This window comes from Motacilla alba, chromosome 3 (genome assembly GCF_015832195.1).
Source record: "Motacilla alba alba isolate MOTALB_02 chromosome 3, Motacilla_alba_V1.0_pri, whole genome shotgun sequence".
Taxonomy (NCBI): domain Eukaryota; kingdom Metazoa; phylum Chordata; class Aves; order Passeriformes; family Motacillidae; genus Motacilla; species Motacilla alba.
In genome coordinates, this window is record NC_052018.1 from 49,358,632 (window position 1) to 49,377,819 (window position 19,188).

General features: G+C 39.6%; 1 protein-coding gene across 1 annotated transcript in view; it reads left to right on the top strand.

Moving 5' to 3' along the window:
• The window catches only part of SLC35F1 (solute carrier family 35 member F1), a 225,411-nt gene that overhangs the window by 167,712 nt on the left and 38,511 nt on the right, over positions 1-19,188 (top strand). Inside the window, exon 3 of the mRNA XM_038131759.1 lies at positions 8,967-9,094. Coding sequence (XP_037987687.1) covers positions 8,967-9,094 — 128 coding nt within the window. The remainder of the gene's footprint in view (positions 1-8,966; positions 9,095-19,188) is intronic.

Below are 19,188 nucleotides of genomic sequence, written 5' to 3' on the forward strand. Positions count from 1 at the left end.
ACAAAATCTCACCTGCTCCAATCAACATGTCATCTAAAAATATATCTGGCTTCATGTCTAATCTTAATGATCATTCTGAGAACTCATTCAGGACTTTGTGATAAAGAATAGCAAGTTTCTTCAGCAGAATTGCCTGTAGATGTCTAGTTGTCATGGTGGCAATGTGATGCTTTATGCCAATTAATTAGCATGGTTCAGTGATGTTTTATGCTTTTGGTATTCTACTTCACTAGTCATGCTGCAAAGGATATAAACAATGGGGCTTTTAAGTAGTTTTGATCATTACAGATGGAACATTGAGATTTCTGGTGTGTATGACTCCTGGAATTATCATGGCATAGGCAAATAAATGCACCGGCTCTCACTGTTGTATGAAGCCATTGTGTTTCACATATTTCTTTATGCTCATGCCTGCATTTTGTCTGCTTAACTGCGTTTACTCATTTTGAATAAACCTTTCGGAATTACTGCCACGCATAAAACAAGGTGCTCATGCTGTGGCCAACAATGAAGGAGCCACAATGGATTGGTGTGTCTTCCATGCTTTTCTTGCACCTCTGCTGCTGGTCGCCTTGGAGACCTTGACTGGCCTCACAATTGCTTTAACTAGCTCCTGCATTTTCTGCTTCATGTATAATAAGTGGCACTTCTTGAATAATCTGTGGTTGTTCTAAAGTGAGGGTTTTACCCATGGTGATGAGAAGTTCCCAAATCTTCTATATTCCTCCAGGGATAATATTTAATACGTAATTTGGAAGTTTAGAAAACTTTATTCCAATTCACCAACAGTGGTGTCAAGAAAGTTCCAGAAGGGGGATAATTCTCCTAGTATTTGTACCACAAATAAATACTCCAAGAGGAGAGTGCCTGTTTGCAGACTTGTAATGCAGAAGAATGCTGGAGTGCTCTATTGATCATGGTGCATCTGTAAAGCCATATATGTCTAGAGCCAGGCAGCCATAATGTATTCTGAATACTTAGTTCTCCCCTTAGCCCTGGGTAATGGCATCAAATAGTGCTGGCTATTAGGATTTTAAGTATTTTTGGTTAAAATTATTGACTCCAGATGCAGTTTTAGTTCTGCCAGCATTGCTCCTTTATCATCATTCTCCCATCCTATTCTACTTGAAAATGCTCCTTTAAATGTCAATTAATTTGTTGCAAAACTAAAAAGAATTTTCAGGGTTGGAGTGTGTCTGTACCACAAGAAACAACAATCCCTTTTTCAATGTTCACCAATAGCCTTATTAATAGTAATCCTCTTAATAGTACAGGCCTCTTGGTAGTCATCAGCAGAGAGGTTTATTTAGGTTTATTTTTTAGTAGATATCTCTAGGTTTCATAGCCTGTAAAAAAACCTGGTTCTCCTTCATGTATGCCATATCCTGGATACAGTCCTTGCTCATATTTCATGCCAGTGCCTGCTACTGGGCAGCAATTTGGTGATCCCCAGAAGGGGCATTCCCTGATCTCTTAGTGGTTTGTAGCTGGTGTGTAAGAAGATGCAGAGTCCCAGCTTTGGTGCCTACTAAGTAGTGTGAGTACCTCCAAGCCTGCACATAGTTGTGGCAATGTTTGGTTTTGTTCTTCGGCTCAGTTAACTATAAAATCTATAGGAAGTAATATCTTTGCACTCTCTGTCAGATTAGATTTAAATTGGATCAGTGTGTTCAGACATTACTGATGGAGAATGGAGAAAGGTACACACTCCTTGACTTCCTCATTCTTATCTTACTGTCTTTTAAAGAAAGGCTACATGTCCAATTTCAGTTGGGTCTGCTTGATCTATGAATGGTTAATAGTAATGAAAATTTGCATTGGGTCTTTTTTTTTTTTTTTTTACTTTTTCAGTCAAATCTCATGCTTTGGGAAATACGATTTGTAGGAATCACGAATAACAAGTAGGTAATTCATTATTCATATCTGTCTGCTGGGAAAAAATGTCACAGAGTGGGTAGGTGGCTGGACCAACATTTTGTAATGAGTCTATGAAAGGTGGGGGAAAAAAAGTCATGCATTCTAACTGACTCCTCTGCCTCAAACAATGAATATTATTTCTTTTATGATTATTTGACTTTAATTAATCATGTGAATATGATTAAGATGCCCAAGTTTATCCAGAAGGATAAATTATTAATGCAAATTACACATTTATAAATTACACACAGAGATATATATATACAGATTTCTTTCATTTGATCATTTGACTTACACCCTAGTAAGTTTGAAAATGAGGGTTTTTTTCCTTCTGAAAACCTTTGTATTGCTGTAAGTAGTTTCATAGTATGTAAAAGAGGATGAGCAATGAAAAAGGGCCTGACTTCAGAGCTTAGAGAGTAAAGGAGTAGGAGAAGGGGAAAGGGAAAGGGAAAGGGAAGGGGAAGGGGAAGGGGAAGGGGAAGGGGAAGGGGAAGGGGAAGGGGAAGGGGAAGGGGAAGGGGAAGGGAAAGGAAGGGAAGGAAGGGAAGGGAAGGGAAGGGAAAGGAAAGGAAAGGAAAGGAAAGGAAAGGAAAGGAAAGGAAAGGAAAGGAAAGGAAAGGAAAGGAAAGGAAAGGAAAGGAAAGGAAAGGAAAGGAAAGGAAAGGAAAGGAAAGGAAAGGAAAGGAAAGGAAAGGAAAGGAACGGAAAGGAAAGGAAAGGAAAGGAAAGGAAAGGAAAGGAAAGGAAAGGAAAGGAAAGGAAAAGGAAAGGAAAGGAAAGGAAAGGAAAGGGGAAAAAGGAAAAAGGAAAAAGGATTACAGCTGGAAGGGATCTACGATGATCATCTGTCTAGCAGCCTGTTTTGAAGTAGTTCTGTGTGAAAGTGAGCCAAAAGCTGACAGACTACAGTGTTAGCTCAGAGGTAACTTAAGACTGAGAGTATTGTAGATCAGAAATCAATATTGAAGATTTCATTCAGAAAGATATAATCAACTCTTAGGTTTGGGAGAAGGCTCCAGCTTCTCAGTGTGCTCGTGTCCCTCTGCATTACAGAGTAAAAACACATTCTGCCATTTCAGGGGAAGTGCTTACCTAAGTTTAGGCTAGGGGATAAACCAAATTGAATTTTAAAATTATGTATTAGAAATAGCACAGTAGTTTTTGTCTTGACACATTAAAAGGCTGGGAGTTTAGCAGGTTTTTTTTTTTGGGGGGGGTTTTTTTGTTTGTTTGTTTGTTTTTGTTTGTTTGTTTTTTTAACCAGTGTACTGTTCCCAGCTTTCTTCAGGTCTTGCATGGTTCTGGACATGGACTGTTCTTTGCAGTAACCTGTGGTAGTGACACCAAACATTGTGTCTGCCACCAAAGGGAAAACCATATGTAGTCTAGTGGGTGGGCAGGAGGAGAGAAACTGAGGCACAATCAGCTACTTTATTTGTGTAGTTTAAATTGTAATTTACCCCTTAAAGTAATGGCCAGTAATCTCATGGAATAAAACATCTGAAGATTATAAGATCTAACAACAGAGTTTAGGCTGGATAAAAATCAAGGCACCAAAAATTGATCCTTTCGTGTTTTATAAAAATAAATGTTCAGATTCCTAGATGTGACTGCAACTATTATGATCTACATCCACAGTCAAAACAGACTGTTCTGCAAAATCTCTAAAAGGAAATAACAAATCAAAACACTTCAAATGAGCTTGTAATTTTTTAAAGGGAATGCTGTGTTGTGTCATGTTAATAGGCTAAGCCTGCCCTGTATCAGAGAAGGAGAAACTTGTCCCTTGCCTGGATCTGCTTACTTGGTGCTCGCCTCCCACAAGAGTAATATGGATTTGGTCACAGGCTGCTCAGGACACAGTCTAAAAATTAATCTGAAAATCCCAAGTCTTCGGTTTTAGACAAGTCTTTGCCCTGGCTCACTGTGCAGCCCCACAAGCACCAGCTGGCACAGGGCAAGGATCAGGAGCATGTGAGAGCCAGTTGCAGCAGCAGCTCGGGGCTGTTACACCAACGCAGTTTTCCTACTGTGAGAGAGGAAGCAGGAGGGAGCTGTGAATAAGAACAGGTTGGATAAGATCAGATGTTCTGAGGAGGCGAAGGGAAATGATGCCATCTAGTCTCCCAGAGACTTGCTGAAAACGTGGTACAGGACAAAAGCAGTGCAGCCTGCAAGCAGTCATCTGTGAGGGGAACAGAGTATTTTCAGGTGCTTTGGGAAGTCAGACTAGTGAAGTATTCCTGTAAGAGTGCATTTTCTCTGTTGTGTAAATAATTTAGCAGTGTTGGCGTTTTGTCATTAGGCATCAGTATTCCCATAAAGTAGTCCATAATACCAGTGGATATGAGGAAATAAGAAACCTTTTTGGGTCAGAGGATGTAAAGTCACACAGGAGAGGAACAGTTCTTTTGAGCTTTTGTGCAGAGATGAAAGACTCCTACAGCAGGCCTTCAGCCTCCTGAAGCAGCTACTTGACCAAGCAGAAGACAAGCAAAGTTTTGTTGTTCAGGCATGGGAGCCTTTTGGCTTTGTTAAAAAATCTGTGTTACCCCTACGCAGTGTAACCCTATTTGACTGCCTCCTTCCCCTGGTCCTGGGCAGGCCTGGATGTCTACAAAGTCTGCAGAGAAACAATGTTTGTACTGGTGAAGCTCTGTGTCTGCAAGACTGGCTATAATGGGCAAAAATTAAAAAGAAACAATTACCCTATAATTTTGATTTTTAATTAAAACTCTTTTTCAAACAGCAAGATAATAAGTAAATCCTGATATAATCTTCATCCTTTGTGAGAGTTTTGATTCTTTACCACGCAGCACTTGACTCTGGCACTCTTGTGAGAGGCAGGGGAGGACCAGAGTGCCTGGCAGCCCTCCCTAGTCTGCCTTCCCCCTTGCAAGTCTCCTGCACTCATTTAGATCTCTCTGCTAAACTCTGTTAGGAAGAAGGAGAGCACAGCTCCTTTCATGATCTTGATCTAAAAAGCAAGTTGTCATCTAAAGTAAAAGAGAGAGACTGCAGTGGATGAAAGAGAAGCAATATGCTGATTTTCTGGTCTAGCAGTGCTGTTATCCTACCTGTGTCCCAAGCCCATACACAAATAATTGGGAATTTGCTGTGCTAATGGTTGTTGGGTTTTTTTTATTGTACCTCTGTGGCTGTGTGGGTGAATGTATAAAGGGTTTTGTACATGTATATTTGTATATTTGGTAGACACTGCACAGCTAAAGCCTCTTTCAATTTTCTCTCTAATTTATTTTTAATTTTGTAACCCCCCAGGGGTAAATCCTTATTACAAGATATAAAACCAACTTCTACAAAGCAGCTTATTTGTTGATTTTTAATTCAAGCCAGCAGATGCAAAGCTGTAGCTTTTTTCCAAACACTGAAACCTCCTTTGTATATATATAGCTGTCAAGTGTGTCTCACTGCAAAATTAGTAAAAAAATTAAAACTTAAGATATCATTCTAGAAAGAGCAAAAAGAGAAGGTTTTTGTTTCTCTGCAATCAGACTATGCTAGACTTCTGAATCTTGAAACATTCTTCACCAGCAACTTACTTTTAAATCTACATTACATTTGGATTAGACTGGATATGAAGACTTACATTTTCAGAAGCTCAAGTGCTGAAAGAAGTTGGGGGATTGTTTTTTGAAGGAGGACCTCCATCAAAGAAGCCAGTGTCTAAAGACAGCATTACTGTGTGCACTTACATAAATGCATGTTCACTGCCATCAATATGTGCTTTGTCTCACCGGAAATGTTGCCCTTAAGCTCACCTGCACACTTCATAGTTTAATACTTGTTTATATGACTGGCTGAAATTCCTAGTCACAGATGTATTGCAGTAATGACAAAAAGACATGATCTGAAATAATCTCTCTTCCTACTGTATCTCATTCTAATCGCATCATGTTTCAAAAAAAAGCTGAAAAATCCCTTTAAAATGCTTTACCCATTGGTTCAGGTGTAGGCATCTACATTTGGTCCTTCTGGTCTACTGTGCTTACAACTCAAAAGACATGAATAATTAGCTTGCTTTGAGTTGTCATCGTGGGAGATATATTTTAAAAAGCTCAGATTGTCTCTTTTTGCTTTGTTTTTAGTAAAGTGTGATGGTTGTGTTCCCATCATTGTTTTTACACAAAGGCAATGTTTATTTCTATTCAGAATAGGAGTCTTAGAATAAAGCTCTTGATTCTCTCTGCTTCTCCTTTTATTCTTCACAAGTCAAGACTTCCCACTTATTTCCTTGACTGCCATTTCCATTCTCTTTTGTTTTCTGAATTCACTGAGTTTGCAATCTGTGATTGTTGTTCAGAGGTCCTGTACTGCTGGCAGCCCCACATCTTCTCCAGGTTATCCACTGTTGCCTTTTATTGGGTGTTTTTTGCTAAACTGGGACATTTGAGTATGGCGAGGTCATTTCAGCCACCTTTCAAAACCAGGGCTCCACTGCCTCTGCCTCGATCTGTCCATAGCATTGGACTGACAGATGATCATCTTCCTACTGCCCATCTTCCCAAAAGGTCTCCCACTTTGGAAGTGATTCCTGAGCTTTTTGCTCTGCCCAGCATTCTCAGCAGAAGCTGCTCTTTTGCAGTTTGGAATATCTCAGAGATCTAAATCAAAGATAAGTTATCATATATGAAGTATTTTTCTTATTTTCATTAAGAGCAAAGAATGGATCAAGAAGCAAAAAGAAAGAACTGTGTATGACAGTTTAAATTGTAGAAGAGTTAACTCCCATCACTGGAAACTCTAACTTTACCCATTAGCCAGATGTCACAGCCATACATTTATTTTTAAAGCTGACTTAGTTGGCCACATCTGAGCAATACGGTGATCTGTGGCTGGAAATTGAAGAAAGCCAAAGGCACCTAGAGGCCTTAAGTTGTGTCCATAGTCCTGGCTCAGGCAACCTATTGCCAGTGGAGTTCTTGAGCCTGCTGCTTCTCTCTGCTTTTGTAGGTACCATCAAGGTCCTATTGTAACAAAAAGGGATTCAGGTGGGATTTCCACTGTTGGAATAGAGACTGCAGTTTGATGCCTTCAATTTTTTTGGCTTTATCTTTACAATTAAAATGAAAAATCACTCTGCAACATTAACCACATCTTTCCACTGCATTTTTGTTTTCCAGTTGATGCTTTAAAGGCATTGTCTGGGCAGCATAAAAACTTGAGATACAGTTTCAATACCTGTAAAGGATTTATCTTACAATACCTGTAAAGGACTTAGTGTGGTTTACACTGATTTCAGTATAAATTAGGACACCTAATCTCAAATTCCCTTTAAAAACCTCTCCCTAGATATATTTTTTAAATAATGGCAATAATTTTACGTGCTCGAATCATCATAAAAGTACATTAATGTAGTCATACTTATGTCTGAAGGATAAGATTTAGTAAGTGTAACAGGGAAGTGTGATATGATTAAATGTATTTACTCATTATTCATTGTCTTAAGTATTACTCTACTCACCACCTTGTTTCTGCTATTTTTCTGCTGCTTACTGAAAGAAAGAGGGGGAAAGAGGAGAAAGGAGGGAGGAAAGGAAGGAGGGGAAGGAGGAAGGAAAGGGAAGGAGGAAGGAAAGGGAAAGAAAAATTTTAGAATTTACAGTTTTGCACTCAATGTCATTATTGCTATAACAGATAATTAGGCTGTTGCCTAATAATATCCCAGTGAAAGAGTGTATGTGTGAGCATCTGTTAATGAACAAACATGAAATTATTCGGATGCTTCATTCAGGTAAACACCCATTCAAGTCACTCATCAGGGCCAAGCTTTAACAGCTATGATTTTTGAATTAACTTTTGAAGCAGTTATCTGTTTTACTGTGTTTGAGTCTTAGAACATCTGAGATACCTGTGCTATAGAGAGCCTGCACTTTCTGCCATGGTATAGCAGCCCATGTATCACCAGGTCCATTTGAACCAGGGAGTGAAGAGACTTGTGATGAAGGAAAATTATGAAGGAGAATTGGGAAGCCTGAGCAAATTTTGGTGGCACTGGACAATAATGATCCTTTCCTTTTGTGGTTTTCATCACCCATTTTGATGATCATGGGTACTTAGAAAAGCTACAGCAAATGAAAAAAATCTGAGAATTTTGGGGCTTGCTTTGAAAGTTTCAAGACAGTACAAATACCATTTTTAGTACTTTGGCAGTACAAGTAAACCCCGCTTAGATTTCTTTCTAGGCTACGGACTCTGAAAGACCTCCAGTTGTACAGTGTTCAGTCACAGTCTGCCCCTTTCACAGTGAAGTCTCATCATGTGTGGAACTTACTGTAATGCAAATAAGTCCCAGGTTTGTCCACCCTCATTAATGAGCTGTTTGCTTTTGAATGGAGAACAATAATCCCTAGTCTACCATGAGGAATGCTTTGACCTTTTGAAAGTGGGTTTGATCTGCAGGCTGTATTGTAGTGTCAGTTTTCAAGTGGTGAAGATTAAATACTGGGTGATTGACAGGGTTCCCATAGAAGGCAGCAAACCTGCCTACTTTGGAAATAAGATTCTGGGAGCAGAACAACTGCCACCCAAAATGTGTCTCAGCCTTTCTCGAAACAAGTCTGATACTTTGAACTTCTAGGATGAGAATAATCATCCTTGGAACAGGATCTGTCCTATGCCCCAATGTGATGCTTTACTCTCCTGCTCTAATATTCCATCATATTTAAAAATCCTGCTAATCTCCCACCTTGGCAAAAACCTGTTGCATCGTATGTGCAGCATACAACATTTTATCAGTGTGGATGGAAAGTATAAATGTAAAGTATAAAAGGTATAACTGCTCTATTCTTTAGCAATTTAAATGTGCACATATATGTGTATGTATTACTTTGCCAAGCTGGCTCTTTTAATATCTGCTAGACAAATAAGGTGTGTTAGTTTTCACTTCCTTGCAGTACCTCTTTGTATATGGTGGCTTTCAACTGTGTAGTGTAAATGCGAGAGATCTAGATAATTTTTCTGGACAGACAGGTATCTGGGGCATGTAAACTTAACTCTTACATAATTGTTCTTGTTTACTTCCACAGGAGAAGAAAACTTGCTGGCAATTTTGAAGAGGAGATGGTGGAAGTACATGATCCTGGGAATAATAGATATAGAAGCCAACTACCTGGTAGTCAAAGCTTATCAATACACGACTCTTACCAGTGTACAGGTAAGGACTCAAAGGATTTCCTCTTTTGAGGTTAGATAATAGGTCCAGTGGTGGGGTCAGTGGTATAGTATCCATTGGCTTCAGTGAACCAGTAGCTAATTGCTGCCTCTGATTTCTGTGTACTTTTTAATGCTGACTCATAAGACAGATTTTTTCATATTGGACTATTTTTATTACTCAATATTTTCCAAACTGTACAAAAACATTCTGACTTTCATTTAATTTCTCTGTGCTAAACCATTCATAACCACATTTTTGTCATTATCTACGTAATTTAATCCTTTGAGGAAATATTTTCAGATTGGCTGAAATATTTTTCTCACTTTGTATTGTACTTGGAGAAAATGCAAGCACTTCTTTTAGGATTCCTTAATTACATCTGGGTTTCTAAAGGTCTGGGGTTGGCTGACCCTATCTGGACACCAGGTGTCCACCAAAGCCACTCTATTACTCTCCTCCACAGCTGAACCAGGGGAGATGGAATATAAGGGAAGTTCTGTGGATCAAGATAAGGATGGGGACAGATCACTCACCAGTTATCATCACAAGCAAAACAGACTCAACTTGGGCAAATTAGTTTAATTTATTACCAGTCAAATCACTCACATTCTTCCCCTACTCCAGTGTGGGATCCCTCCCACAGGAGACACTTCTCCAACAACTTCTCCACCCTAAGTCCTTTCTACAGGCTGTGGTTCTTCACAAACTGCCCCAGCATCGGTCCCTTTCACAGGGTGCAGCCCTTCAGGAATAGGCAGCTTCAGAGTGGGTTACAAGTCGTGCCAACAAACCTGCTCTGGCATGGGATTCTTTTTCCATGGGTTAACAGGTCCTGCCAGCAGCCTGCTCTAACACAGGGCTTCCATGGGATCACAGCCTCCTTTGGGCAGTGCTCCAGCACGGGGTTCTGCACAGCCTGCAGGTGAATCTCTGCTCCACCGTGATCCTCCATGGGCTGCAGAGGGACATTCTGTCTCATCATCATCTGCACCATGGGCTGCAGGGGAATCTCTGCTCTGGCACATGAAGCACCTCCTCCCTTTCCTTCTGCACTGCTCTTGGTGTGTGCAGAGTTGCTACTCTCACACGTTCTCACTCCTCTCTCTGGCTGCAATCTCTGTTGCTCAGGGTTGCTTTTTTTTCCTCCCTGCTTACCTGTGTTATCCCAGAGGTGCTACCACTGCCATTGATGGGCTCAGCCTTGGGCAGCAGCGGGTCGGTCTTGGACACAACTGGCATTGGCTCTGTCAACTTCTAGCTGCTTCTCAGAGAAGCCACTCCTGCAGCCCCCACTGCTGTCACAGCCTTGCCAAGCAAACCAAATAGAGGATGTTTAGGACCCCGTAATGAGAGCAGAGTGCAAAAGCTGTCATTAAGTAAAATGAATGCAGTTTTTATGAAGAAGTCCAACTTCGATGCAAGCCGTTAGATGTGTTATATAACAGCTCAACTGCAACTATCAAAAAGTATAGTCCCTGCTAAAGGAATTATATGTGCAAAAGCTAGGGTACCGATTTCTTCAAAGATACAATCTGGATGTTTTATATATAAAACCACAAAATAATCAGGCTCCTTCAATTTAAGTGGAAAAGTGAATAATAGAAACATTTTTAAGATTCTGGAAATTGTCTGTCTTGGGAAATCATTGAATACTTAATTGCTACTTGTTCTAAAACAAGCCTAGTGCCTCTTTACATTATTTTTAAATAACTGAGTAACACTAGGTAGTGTTCAATGTATTTTACACTTTACTTACCTGAAGTTTGCATTAGAGTTATTAAAATAAAGAAGCCCCAGTTAATGTTTTGCAGGATCAAAGCTAATTAAGAGTATATTTCTTCCATACCTGAAAAGCAGTATTGGAAAATCCTGAGCTTCTTTAGCTGAATAAGAAGCGAATATAGAAGAAAACTATGAATTCAAGGAATCTGAATGTGAGGTTTATGCTAAATATTCACATTCTGATGCCTCTGGCATCAGAATCCAAGTTTGAGGATTCATTGAATCATGCCCAGACAATGTAATATTGTTTTTAACACTTTTCCAAATCTGATTACTTAGTATAGAATAAAGCTTAAATCCACATAAATCTCATATTCTCTGATTTTATAGCCACAAAGCCTCGAAGAGAAAAGCAAACTAAATTGCTTCTTTTGTGTGATTCACTCACAGCAAGTATAAATAGTGGACTGAGCAGGATGATTCGGGTCATTAAATCCCATCTCCCAAAGCCACCAACAAGCACGTATCAAAGGTTCATCTGGCCAGACCTGTGACCCCCCCACTTCCAGAAGATGCAGATCCTTGAGCCAGCAATGCAATGAGCGTGGCCTTTAGTGTATTGTGTCAACAGATCAAAAGTTACAGTGTGATAGGGAGGCAGGCAGGAGAGTTCAAGGGCATTGCCTGTGCCTCAACAGGAAATTTGTTAGCTGAAATCATCCATGTTCTCCTTTTAAACTGAGGGGGAGAGAGAGGAGTGATGGATCGGGAGAGCTGTCAGAGGGCACAGGCAATGTCATGTCCATTTTTAGACCTCTTCAACATCAAAATTACAGCAGAGCTCAGGTTTCTTTTCCGTGTAGCTTGAAAGAAGGAACAGGTAGGAACTCAATTGTTGTCAAGCTTTTTTCCAGGCATGGAGTGAATACAGGGTCACCTTTTCCCATAGCTGTCCTTATTTGCTGGGATACATGTGGAGTGACTGGGAATACATGCTGCATTTTAAATTCATTTTGTGCCCTAATAAGAATGAGCTTCTAAGTGGCAAGCCCAAAGATACAATGAGAATGGGGCAAGTATGAGGTAATGCATTAAGATGTTGAATCAAATGACACATTTTCTGAAATGTGGCCAAACACCCTATTTCATTTAAAGATGAAACAGAAGCAGCTCAGGGAATTATTCAGCATTGGTCTGAGTGTGTCATTGTAAGAAATGAAGACTGAAAAAGTGGAAAATAGAAGATGAAGAAAAGAAAACTTTTCCTAGAATCTGATTTTTGAAGAAGGAGACAACTCTCAAGAGAAAGGAACTCCTTGTCCTGAAAGGCCTGATCCTGCAGGAGCTCTACCTGTGCGGCCATAAATGCTTGCTGGCACATAGCAAAAAAACGTTCAAATCCTTTCAGAACTGAGACCCAAGAAGCTATTGCTACCTGCCACAAATCAGCATGCCTGCCTGAAGGCTGTGGGAGCTATGCCTGTGTACACATTGGGCTGAGAATTGAGCCCTTCAAGTCAATTCTGGGGGATTTTACACTCAACAGGATGTACATCAAGGCATTTTTGATGGAGAAAATGTAAGAGTTTTTGAAATTGTCACTTGAGTAAATGAGAAATATTGCAGTATTTTTATAGTGGTGGTACATGGACCATTTTGGTAGGATGTCAGTTTTACAGCATATCCATTTTTCCACGTGATATCTCTGCTCCGTCATGCAAAACTAACATGCAAGTGTGTAGTGCTTGTGGTGCTTTTAGGCAAAAAAACCATCACACTGGTCTCAGCAGAAAGCCAAAGCTTAACAGTAAAAATACACCTTTATTGCAAATGCTTTGATTTCAGCTTCAGCAAAAAAACTCTTAGCATTCAACAGCTTTGTTTGCCAAATAGTTTTAAACTCTTAGGACTGTCAGACTTTCTAGTTTTTACTCCATCCTTTTTTTTTTTTTTAATATTCAATATGATTTCATCATGGTTCCATGAAAAGACTGAAAATGGTGCCCTACTTTTGTTCAGTGTTTCACACCCAAATTTTCTTATATTCTAAGATTCTCTTTTGGCTTTGATCTGGGAAAACAGGATTTTCTGATAAACCTTCCTACATATCTTTCTCCAAATGCCTTCAAATCACAGTGAATGAGAACATGTAGGCACAAATCAGAAATTAATGTGGTACCTAACCTTTACTTTTGGACATGTTTCTGATTATTTCAAATCCTCATGTACTCTATAATTACTATCGGAGAATGTGGCAGTCAGTTTCATCATAAGATGAAAGCAAAGTACTGTGAAGCCCAGAAACACATAATTTTCCTCTTTAAGAAAACCCCGACAAACAACTAAAATACCTCCCTTACAAATTAGGTGACATAGAATTTAAATTGAAAATCAATGCACTATTTACATTTCAGTCATTTCAGTGTAGTTCATTTGCTAAGGATAAAATCCAAGATACCCCTTTTAGGTACCAGCAGTCCAATCCAAAGACAACTCGGTTTGATGGAACAATGCAAGAAACTCACATCTAACTGTCTACAAATCTAAAATGTCATGGACATCTATTATCCCTTCCCTTGCTGCTCAGAGCACGATGGGGCATGTTTTAGCCTATCAGGCTGCTTCTTCTTTGGTAACTTTAGGCTCAGGTTCTTTGCATGCCCAGAGCGATTCTGTATTGATGCAGATAGATAGATGCCCAAATACCTGCCTCCACTAAAAAACTCAAAAGCTAAGTATTGCTACATCCAAGTACCCCAAGGAACTCAATTTGTTAGATATGTTCTTAGCGCGCCTCAAGTGCTTGCAGAAAGCCTGAAGTGCTTTCCAAATTGTAAGTGTGGAGCTACCTTTTTCATTAAGTCATAGCTTTTAAAGCAGTGGCCCACAGAAAGGGCTTGACTTAACTCCATCTCAGCTGAGGGCACGGCAACTCAAGCTTTCTGTGGCCATAAAAATGCTCCGGCTAGTACATGAAAACTGTGCCCTAGAGGGTACTCTTAAAAAACTGAGTCAAGTAAAAGACACAGGAGTTTGTAAGTGGATCAATTTGATATCCAAACCCACCTATTTCGAGAAGTAGAAGAGATCAGTCACACTTGATGTTATCAGACATGCATGTGTTGATTCCCAGATGGCCCAAACTTGGGAAATGATCTTTAGTTTCTGTTTGTTGTCTCATTCTGTCTTGCAGTACATTTTGCAGCCTTCTTGCATGTCAGCTGTACCAGATACAGAAGGTACACTAAGCACTCCCTTGTACACTAGCACATGGTCCCATGGACTTGTTTTAAAAGCGATGTACTTAACTTTCGGACTGCCTGTGGTAATGTGTGTCATATTTATCCTAATGGATTTGAAAACAGCCCTGGTGCAGGCCTGTGGAAGGTTTAATAACTATTCAAGATGGATGTTTTAAACACTGTTAGAGACAGTTTTACACAGTAGATAAAATTGCGTCCCCCAGAGGGAATTAAAAGATTTTGAAGTTATTGCAGTTACTTAGACCTAGATATTACATTTCCTTGAAACTGTGTTTTAACTTCAACTTGCCTGTACTGCATTTATAGTGTACCGCGCACACACATCCTTCCAAATCCATAATGTCTTCCCCTAAGCCTGTTATATAGTAACAATTGTAATCTCTTCTGCCAGTACTTGCTTTCTCATCATATCAAGCTGTGTTATGAGGTAGACTGCCCTCACCCTTCTCTACAAATTAATTTGCTCTCTTGCTCCAGTGCATTGCTCTATCCATCTCCATATTACACTCATGTTGCACTTTCTAGAGGTTATCCTTTTTCTGTATTACGACATCACACAGAAATCTGGATTATTTCTGCAACACCTTTCATAATAGTACTGCAGAGTATACATACAATGTCATAAGAAGAGAGGCACTGTCAAGGAGACAGAGATGTTTCCATATAGCAGTTTATCTGGTAATTTATTCCTTGGGCAATCAAGCCTTTGATTGGCATGATGAAAACAAAGGTAGTAAAAGCTGGGATTTATAGACACCAGGAGACAGGCTATAAAGCTATGATGCTGATGTTCTCAACTCTTAGATCACTGTGAGGCTGAGCAGTACATCACACTTCCAATTACCTCTGGCAGTTTTCGTATCTCAACAACAGCCACCAGAAAAGGAAAGGAGTCAGCAGTAAGTTCTTATTATAGGAGAGCTGGATGGCAATAGTCTTTACTTTGTTCTTGGTCCCTGTGGACTCAAAGTACATTGAGGCAGAAGATTTGAGATGGTTTTGAAGCAAATCTGGGAGGCAGGGAGCAGGGGATGTGCAATGTTGAAGATGTTGATCCACTTTTTCAGGTGGCTGCTAATGTGAATTATCCCAAAAGCAGAGATAAATTCCACTCTTTCCCTTCCTCCTCCCATCCTATGAATGTAAGATTGACCATACTTTCCTGTTCTGCTTCAGGGCAGAGGAAATAGAGCAACGTTAATAAAGTTTGCAGATCAGCATTTCGCAGAAGTGTTGCATACTGTACATTTATACTGCGAGAGGCTATCTTGTATCTGATTTATTATCAGACTTTCAGTTACTGTTCTGTCTTTTAACTTATTACATATCTGTGGTGTGCAAACCAGGTCCTACAGTATCCAGAGTCTCTGTATGTGGGTTTGAAGTCAACAGAGCTCTCAGTATCCAGAGCTCCTGCCTCCACTGGCAAAATTCACCCAGAGCCAAACTTTTTACTAACATAAATATGCAAAATCTCGATAAATTCAGTGAAGCTGTGCCCATTACAAGAGCAGAGGTTTTGGCCTCCTGTGCCCATTTTGCATATTCTGGCAGGTGACATGCAAAAGCAGAGGTATCCTGTAGGAGACATCCATGAATTTTCTTAGGCTGGGGTCTCATGCCTCACGTAGGTAAAGCAGGTGGTGACAGGGAGAAGTTTCTAATAAGTAACCTTGAGAAAATGCCCATCTCTTATCCAGTCAGGTTACTTTGAGAGAAGCTAAACAGAAAATGTGGGTGGAGGGTGATTCTGCAGAAACCCATGCCTGCTGGCAGAACTGTCCTACAATGATCTTTTTCTGACAATGTAGAATCAGAGGAAGAAGTCAATTAAAGGGAAGACCATTTCCATGGTCTGTTTGTTAGTATGTTTTTCTGCGCAGATCTGTATAAGCGCACCTGGAGTTCATGTACGGAATGATGAAGAGATATTTTTTAAAGGAGTCAAGATGTGATTATTCATGTTGGTAGTAAGGCATGTCCTAGTGTAGGGAGTTTAGAGCAGAGGAACTGTGGGTTGGGTGTGACCACCACCTTTCATTTCATGTAACTTCAAGAAACTGCTAAACTCCTTCTATGTGCGCAGAAAGCTGAAGCTGTGAGATTGCTCATCTCAGGTTTTGATACATACAAGTCAAATAGAGGTAAAGGTCTTTCATTAGTCAAAGTTTTAAGTGAGTTTCTGTGTCCATAGGGAAAAAAAAACACTGAGAACAGATTAAAGAATAAAGAAACTGATGGGAACAGTTCTAGAAGCATTAAGAAAAAAATTGGAGATCTTGTGGGCAAAGTGGACAAGACTGGGAGCACTCTTCTGGCTTTTGTTTTTTCCACATCATGGAAATACATGTTTTTACATTTTTGGAAAACAAATTACATCACTGATGCTTTCAGCAGTCTCCATGCTTGAAGTTCTGTACATTTTGACTAAATGAAAAGTTAATGGTTTCACATAAATTTTGTGATTGAATAAAAGGCATGCAATAAAGTGGTAAAGTTGTGATGAGGTATCAAATAGAAACATGAAAGATAAAAACAGTGCTGGTTTTCTTATTTGAATTGTTTGAAATAACCCTGTCAGTGATGCTGTCAGCATCCACACCTTTCCTGCAGAAGGTTTTGGTTGCAGGGCAGCATAATTGCAATGCAGCTCCCCTGACAGTTGGCATCCAGCTCTGTGAGGGTTCACATCTCATCTGCTTTTGTTGAATCAAGTGTGTGTGATATTGTGAAGGTGGTCTGAAAACTGGAGGATAAAAAGCACTTGAACAGGCTGCAAACCCTTTTTTCCTTTGGAAAAAAAAACAAGTAAATAACAGAAGCTGTGTCTCTCACTGGCTATAGCACTTGCTGTTGTATTAAAATTTCCGGGTCACATGCTGAAATTGTGTGGCCATCATGTGTGGTTGACCATGCAATGTTTGATGGATGCAACACTGCTTTTACTGATCCCCTGCTCTGGAGAGCAGGGGAAGCAGAGGCTGCAGCTGATTCTCCGCATGATTTGCTGCAGGGCAGCGCTAATGAGAAACCCCTAATGTGAAAAAAAGGGCTTGTAACTGGGGGGAAAAAAATCCAATGAATGTTTAAAAAGGAAGATTCAGCTCAGCTGTTCCCATAGGGAGTTTGCTGACCAGCTTTTTTCTTTTTGATATCACTGCAGATCAGCAGTTCACTCTGTACTACAGACCTCTCTTCTAAAGCTTGCCAGGTCTCTCTTCCAATGATTTGACAGAACATTCTTGCTGTAGATATGCAGAGACGTGCTGAATTTGTGAGACCAGAGACCGGATTTTTACTGTTAGCAAGAGAGTATTTGTCTTTGATTCACAAGGATAATAATTTAACAAACAAGTAATCAGAGGAAATAGATTTCAACAGTGTGTTTCATCAACAGACTTAGATGCAGTGTGGTATTTTTTAGAGTCAAATAACAATCTTCAATTTCTACAACAACATAACATTCTTATAATAAAAAGAAGTTTCTATAGCACAGTATATCAATAGATTACATATTTTTGTATCCTGCCTTCTAAAGCAGCCCCATTCAGAGCTGTGACTGAAGAAAGCCACAGACAAACACAGCAATGTCAAAGAACGTGGTCTGCACCACCCCATGGCAACACAGGAAATATGTTTTCTTTTAGGTTAGTGATATAATAACTTCTATGATTAGCAAGAATGTTGATTAAAATCAGACCACTCAGTAATTTACCTTAATGACAGGGTATAGGTAATAACTTTTAAATAAACAATTAAAAGGAAGGAAAATATTGCAGGCTATTATCTGAGAAATATTGATAAACAACTGACCTTTATGTACTATAAATGAAATTCAGCTAAGCATAATCTGTCTTTGTTGCTGTAAAAGCTTTATAGACAGAAAAATTGCAATTAGGTATAATATTTTTTCTTAATATCTGAAATAATTAATAACAAACAAAGAAAGAAAAAAAGGCAAAAACCCCCATCAATAAAAAAGCCCTGTTGCAGATGAGGTAATCCTCAATCTCTGTGGAATATCTGTGCATTTTTTCTTCTAGACAGGTTTATCTGAGGGAAAAAAAAAGGCAGGGCTAATTTAGTCCTGGAGGAGTAAAATTTAAAGCAATACTTGAAAAAGAGTTAATAATATTTTCTAGGTTATCTTATTGCTTACATTGTAGTAACCTAATTTATTTCTGTCTACCTCATTCTTTAATTAAAGGTATAAACTAAGCACAATTTAAGAACTATATAATGTCAGTGAACATTACCTACATTTCATTTTTGTATCTATTGATACTGCAGCATTCCAAATAACAATTTGTGAATGAGACTTTGGACTGCCAGCCCAAGGAGGCATTTTCTGGCTGTTATCAGCATTGTTTATTTGTGAAAGGTTCTGTTCACACGTCCTTTCATGTTACAGCTTAAAAGACACTCATTCACATACTTGAAAGCATAGGTATGTTTAAATATTTATGGAATGAGAGGAATTTAAAAAATCTTCCTCTAGAAGAGTGGGAATTTGTGTGCTGAAGTACACACGCAGCAGGTACAAGCCATTTTTAAACTCGCAGAACAATTTAGATTCATAGAACAGCCCAGCTTAGGAGAGCCCTCCAAACTGGTCCAGCTTTTTGTGGGAAAGGGAGCCTAGATGAGATTATTTAGCACCCAATCACGTCTAGAAAATCTCTGGTGACCCTACCATGTCTCTGTGGAGTTTGTTCCCACTGTAAAAAAAAAATAGTCTTTCTTCATTGAGATGAAACCTTTCCCAGTGTAACTTGTGTTCCTTGCCTCTTGTCTTCCCTCTACTCCCCTCTGATGAGACACCACCTGGAATACTGCATCCAGCTCTGGGGCCCCCAACACAGGAAGTCCATTGAATTGTTGAAGCAAATCCAGAGGAGGACACAAAGATGGTTAGAGGGATGAAACACCCCTCCTCTGAAGAAAGGCTGAGAAAATTGGGATTGCTCAGAATGGCAAAGAGAAAGCTCTGGGGTGACCTTGTGGCAGCATTTCAGTGCCTAAAGAGGTCTACAGGAGAGCTGGAGAGGGACTTTTCATAAGGGCATGTAGTGACAGGACAAGGCTTTAAACTGGAGGAGTGCAGGACCA